General features: G+C 36.0%; 1 protein-coding gene across 3 annotated transcripts; it reads left to right on the top strand.

Annotated features, from left to right (window-relative positions):
• The first annotated feature begins 259 nt into the window (after window positions 1–259).
• On the top strand, window positions 260–5,561 carry LOC113021690 (uncharacterized). 3 transcript variants are annotated; one of them, XM_026166392.1, is made up of 11 exons: window positions 260–335; window positions 531–557; window positions 649–945; window positions 1,053–1,334; window positions 1,443–1,727; window positions 1,845–2,135; window positions 2,233–2,298; window positions 2,446–2,484; window positions 2,604–2,648; window positions 3,053–3,151; window positions 5,440–5,561. In XM_026166392.1, the coding sequence occupies exons 1-11, from the start codon at window positions 302–304 to the stop codon at window positions 5,451–5,453; spliced, it is 1,479 nt and encodes a 492-aa protein (XP_026022177.1). In that variant the 5' UTR covers window positions 260–301; the 3' UTR covers window positions 5,454–5,561. The 3 variants fall into 3 exon arrangements, with proteins under 3 accessions (XP_026022177.1, XP_026022175.1, XP_026022176.1); XM_026166390.1 differs by having other exon boundaries at window positions 2,571–2,648; XM_026166391.1 differs by lacking the exon at window positions 5,440–5,561 and adding an exon at window positions 3,708–3,888 and having other exon boundaries at window positions 2,571–2,648.
• Window positions 5,562–6,117: the final 556 nt, after the last annotated feature.

Below are 6,117 nucleotides of genomic sequence, written 5' to 3'. Positions count from 1 at the left end.
CTCAAGGAACTTAAAGAAGTCCAGATGCTTTTCTTTCCAAGCTCTTTAGACTACACCATGACCTGGATGACTGAGAACCTTCACAGACTTATTTCACACAAACACCACATGAGGCCACAACATGAAGTTGCTATTGGCAATGGAAACAGTGCCTATATGTATTTTTGTAGACTTTTGAATATGATATATTCTGATGCTGCCTGTGGTTTCCTGACAGTAAATATAACAAGTATGAAAACTACATTTACATATAACTCAGATAGGTGTAGTTTTCACAGTCACAGTATTCAGGTTCTTCATCATGGCTGGACATCTGCTGTTTGTCATCCTCATCTGTAAGTTCAACGTTTTATCATTTCTTTGTATTTGAAATGGTTTTGTATTTAACCCGATACCTTTTTAATGTCTGCTTTTAAACAATATTAAATGTTTATGTAATTACAGTATATTATATTAGACTGACAGAAATACACTTAGTGGGAGAAGCAATCTTTTAACATTTTGTTTTTAATCAGTTCTTTCTCCAACAGATTTCTTTGATGATATCAAAGCACAAGGTCAGTCACTGAGTCTAGTATTATGTTTCTTGGTCACCATCATGGATATTATTTGTATTTCATTCACTTATGTTCGCCTCTAACTTTTCAGCCTTTAATCTGCCAAAAGTGATTCTGAGTAAATCCCTGATCACAGAGACAGACTCAGTCACACTGAGCTGTGAAGCTCCATCATCTATTTCTGTGTCTCAGTGTAATTTCTACATTGCAAGTCAAACAGTGTCTACAGGCTCCTCCTGTGTGCAGACACTAACAGGGACTATGCTGCTGAGGATGGCTCGAAAGACTTTACCTGCTGCGGTTGAAGTTAGATGTGCTTATGTTGCAAAGCGTGATGGGTCTTATTTAACATCTCTTGACAGTGAACCATCTACCATCGCCATAAATGGTACGTAACTTTTCTGACATATATATTGCAATTACAGTATATACATGAACCTGAATCATTTACATCTTGGTGCTGACTCTGATAATTACCTAACTTCAATTTTTCAGCCCTTCTTCCTCCTAAACTGAAAGTGAGACCACAGGTGATCACAGAGACAGACTCAGTCATACTGGACTGTGAGACTCCACCATCTGTTTCTATATCTGATTGTTATTTTCGCACTTCAGGACAACAACTTGCCAAGAAATTTTCTTGTTTGCAGAAACTGAATGGATCTGAAATGCTATCACTTGCACATCAAAGTGCACCTGTTACATTAAAAGTGACCTGTTTTTACCTTTTTATATATCAGTCTCCAATGAGTAATGTGTCTCCACTCACCATAAGATGTGAGTAAATATGACTGTAAAATATTACTTTTAGTTGCAGTATTACAATAAGCAGCAAAACCACCCTATACCTATTCCAGGCACATATGTTATAATCTGTCTCTGCAGCTTTTCTCCAACCTACACTGACAGTGAGTAGATCAGCTATCACAGAGATGGATTCAGTCACACTGAACTGTGAGGCTCCATCTTCGGTTTCAGAGTGTTATTTCTACACTTCGAGTAAAGGAACTGTTAGAAAGTTGTCCTGTCTGACACAACAGACAGCAACTGAACTTCTGGAGATGGCCGGTGTCAGACCACCTGCAGAGATTAAAGTGAGTTGTTCTTACACGCCCCAGACGGGAGGGTCAAACTCTTTTTACAGTGACTCTTCCTCCATCATCATCAAAAGTGAGTGAGCGGCTTTACCACAAAGTACTGATGTTATCTTAATGTGTGAAAGCAAAGAATGCATGATGGTCAGGCACAGATGTGATCCTAACTGTATTCAATGTTTCAACTTTTCAGCTCCCCTTCCACCTAAACTCATTATTAATCCACTGGTGATCACAGAGACAGAGTCAGTCACACTGAACTGTGAGACTCCTTCATCTGTTTCTGTGCCTGAATGTTATTTCTACACTTTGAGTGGAGGGACGGTGAAAGGGTTTTCCTGTCTAACAACACTGACAGCAACCACGCTGCTGGAGATGGCAAATCTCAGGACACCTGCTGAAATTAAAGTGATCTGTTTTTACACTGCACAACCTGGAGAGTTAAAGTCTCGGAACAGTAGCACTTCGACCATTACAGTACAAAGTAAGTGACCTTCTTTTTCATCACATTATATACTGATACAGCATCCTAACAACAGAAATTTTGTGCTGTAATATTTCAGCTTTAAATGTGTTTTTAGGGGGAAATATAAAGAATGGAAAAAGAACCATGGATTTAGTAACCATCTTTCCGGGTGACAAAACTGGTATTCCTTATGTTTTTTTATGACACAACCTGGAGGGTCAGGCTCTCCATACAGTAACCTAACCTCCATTACTGTACAAAGTAAGTGTTTGCCACTCTTGTCCCATTATCATTTTGTACTACTTTTGTGTATTTACTACCGTTGCAGGAATGCCCATAACGCCAACTTCAGAGAAACATGTATCAGGTGATGAAACTGTAAACTGATTCTGAGACACTTTACGTAAAGCGATGACACATATGTAGATTTCAGTATGTTTTTTTGCATTTCAGACAGACAGCATGTGTATATACCCATTTCTTCAGATAACATACATCCAATGGATCCATCACCACAAGATGAAAAAACAGGTAGACTGGCTATGTTAACAAGCACAATCGGTCATATATTATACCTGCTGACACACATATCTCCCATTCTACTTTTAAATACTACATATTGTCAATCCTACTTATTTGTTTAATATGTGCATTGAAGGACATATCCTGATCAAAAATGACTCCAAGATTTCTCACAGTGTTACTAGAGGCCAAGGTAATGCTATCTAGAGTAAGAGTCTGGTTAGATACTATATTTCTAAGATTTTCAGGGCTGAGTACAATAACCTCAGTTTAATCTCAATTTAGAAGGAGAAAGTTAGAGGCCATCCAGATTTTTATGTCTTCAAGACCTTCCTGCAGTTTAACTGAATGGTGTGTGTTAACAAAAACTTTCATATGATAGCGTTCTTTGCTAATAAATGTTTCCATTGCAGGGACGCTGCTGATAACTGTAATTGTTGTGAATTGTTCCGGAGTAGCTGTGGCCTTCATCGTCATGGGATTTTTACTTCTCTACACTCAAAGAAGAGCTGGTGAGAATCTGAGCTTTTTAGTTTTTTGGAGATACTGGATCTCTAGTGGATTTTTAATTAAAAATCAAGATATAATTTCTGCAGATTTTTAAGCTTAGTGAAAGAAGATTAACAAAAGTACTACATTATCTGTTAACATTTACATTCATTTTTATATCTAGGCCATCATTTGCAGACAAATCAAAGTTGGATTCTGATTTATTTTATTTACTAGTAATATTTTTTTCCAAATTATGATAATTATAAATTTATGGCTCTGGAATAACATTACAGAAAATTATAGAATATAAAATTCTATTTATATGTGTAAACTGGGCACATATAACTAAGCTTCAATTATTTAAGGCAAATTACCTTCATATTTTATATACAGTAGGGAACAAAAGGGAACAAAAGTATATTAAAGTATAATATAAAAAGTTTCCTCATGAGCAACAAGTTTTTCCATGAACAAGATTTAAAGTACTTCAGCTTGGACATGACGGGATTTATCTGCTAGCAAACTGTATATTTCCCAAAATGTTCAAAAAGTGCTGTCTGTTTTTTCTGTTCATAGAGTGAAGAATACCAACAGAGGCACCTCAGAGAAATTATGGGTGTCATTTCAAAAGAATACAGTGTTGACAATGGGATTAATTATGAAGTTAAACATTTTAATACTGTTAGCTTTTGTGTGTGTTTTTTATAATTTACATTTCATTTAAAGTTTGATCCCCAAATGGTTTCATAGTGTTGACACAGAGATGCAAATTAACTATAAAGAAATAAATAGTGTGTTCAAACAAGATGATAAAACCAATAAAAAGTAAATTATCTATAAATAATAAAATAATAACTATTTTAGAGCTCACTGATGTTGGTTTTGTCCTTAAAAACAAAATAAACATATTGTAAGAACTCCAGCAAGAGAGAGAGAGTGTAAATTATTGGTCAGATTGTCTGTATACTTCTCTCATTATGTTTTTTTCCTTTGTTTTTGTTTCGTTTGTGGCTGCTATGGACTGGATTGCACAGCCACATCTTTAATTTCAGTTAATATCATCAGTGTAGCATTTGCAGTTGTTTTAAGGTTTCTAATAACAAATAGTTTTTAGATGGTATTTTTGATGTTCTTATGTAGACTCACTCTTTCTCTCTGTAGGCATAAGAAATGAAACAGGAAGGGTAATGTGACATGTACTGTTGCACTAACTTTGAAGCCCTAGCCTAAAAATGACTCCCACAGACCCTAAAACACATTTAATGCAGTTCTTTTCAGCATTTGATGCTAATCTGAATAAACACACATACAGAATTAGACTGCTTAACTGGTAAGACAGAAATGAAACTGATATTGACGTCTGTCTTTTTAGTTTATTTCACTGGTTCTGAATCTGCACCAGTTGGTCTGTACTAAAATGAATAAATCTAAATATACAACATGATGGGGGGTTTACAGAGGAAGACTAAATGTGTTTTTGTGGTTATTGTATTTTGATGCTGTTCTGGTTTCCTGGCATGTATAAAGTGTCGACAAAATGTGTTTGTTAAAGTCAGGTAGATGTAGTGTTTGGAGGTATTCCTCTCAGTTGTAGTAATCTGCTGTTTGCCATCTTCCTCTCTATGCTGAACTCTTCTGTCATATACATTGTTTAATTGTTCATTCTGCTACTTAACCTCAATTAAAACACGATGCCTTAATTAATTAACCTTCTAGCAATCGATATTATTATTAGGGGATTTATTTAATTTGTTGACTATTTGTTTCTCCGACAGATTCTTTTTGTGAGAAGTTACATTTGATGAATCTAATATGTGTTTTAATGGTTTTAATGGTTTTCTTTATTGACAACTGACATTGTTGGACACCAGCATCTGCCTCAGTATTTCAGTGCTATTTTGATACTGGAGAGAAATAAACTACTAAAGGCTGGCATTAAAGTGTTTTGATGTACATGATATGAAAATGTAAAAGAAAAAGAAATAGCAAACAAACATGTAAACTGTTTTGTACAATTGACAAAGAGTTCATCTAAATATATTTGTCACGTTCCCCCGTGTGCTGTTTGGATGAGTGTGTTTTTTATATTCTAGAGTCTGAGTGTGTCAGAGGTCTCCGCCCGATTGGCCACATGTCAAATCTTTCACCTGAGCCGTTGGATTAGTTCCCATTGGGGTTTAAAAGCTTGGATCTTCTCAGACACTGCCAGATTGTTGCACTGCATGTTGTGAAGGAAGCCTGGATCCAAACTATTGCTTCTCTGTTGTTGCCTTGTTATCATTGTTCGCTTTACTTTTTCTTTGTCCAGAAACCCACCCCTGAGGAGAAACTGTGCGAGAGGATTTTGTCTGGAAACACACGAGGGAGAGTCAACCACTGAATTATTGATAATTCACCTTTTACCAACATGTTTCTGAGGAAAAGCCTGTTGCCAGCCTATTGAATAATTCCTTCTTTTTAATCTTACCACTGTGCTCTGTGCATGTGTCCAGGTTTCCATACAGCTTGACAATATTATAGTTTTATGAGTTGAGGGTTAAAAACAGTGTGCCAGAACAGGTCTATTTGAAGAGTGTCTTTCTGTGGCCACCTAATGTTTACATCAGAATAGTCAGAGTAGTTTTAGTTTGTACATTCACATCATTCATTTTAATATGGCTGCTGCTAGTGGTCTTTATGTGTCTCATCTTTTTATTGCCCACTAGTCTCTGTGTTTCTCTGAGTTTTGATTAAAGAAAATTATCCAGCGTTCAGAAAACAGACAAAGAAAAAAAGTTAGTGCATTGTTGTTTATCTTTTGTCTTTTTCCTGTTTTACTTGTGAGGTTAGTTTTGTTGCTTTGCTTTGATTTCCAGCTTTTATCTGTAATTATCTTCTCTGCTCTGCTCTCATTGGTTTCACCTCAGTTTATTTTTACCCGAGTTCACTGGGCCTATTTGTGTATCTAGTGTTGTCTTGTCTTGTGTTGTCTTCTACAAGAGCCTTG

This window comes from Astatotilapia calliptera, chromosome 5, assembly GCF_900246225.1.
Source record: "Astatotilapia calliptera chromosome 5, fAstCal1.2, whole genome shotgun sequence".
Taxonomy (NCBI): Eukaryota; Metazoa; Chordata; class Actinopteri; order Cichliformes; family Cichlidae; genus Astatotilapia; species Astatotilapia calliptera.
The sequence above is the reverse complement of the archived record's forward strand: the minus strand, read 5'-3'. Positions and strand labels throughout refer to the sequence as shown.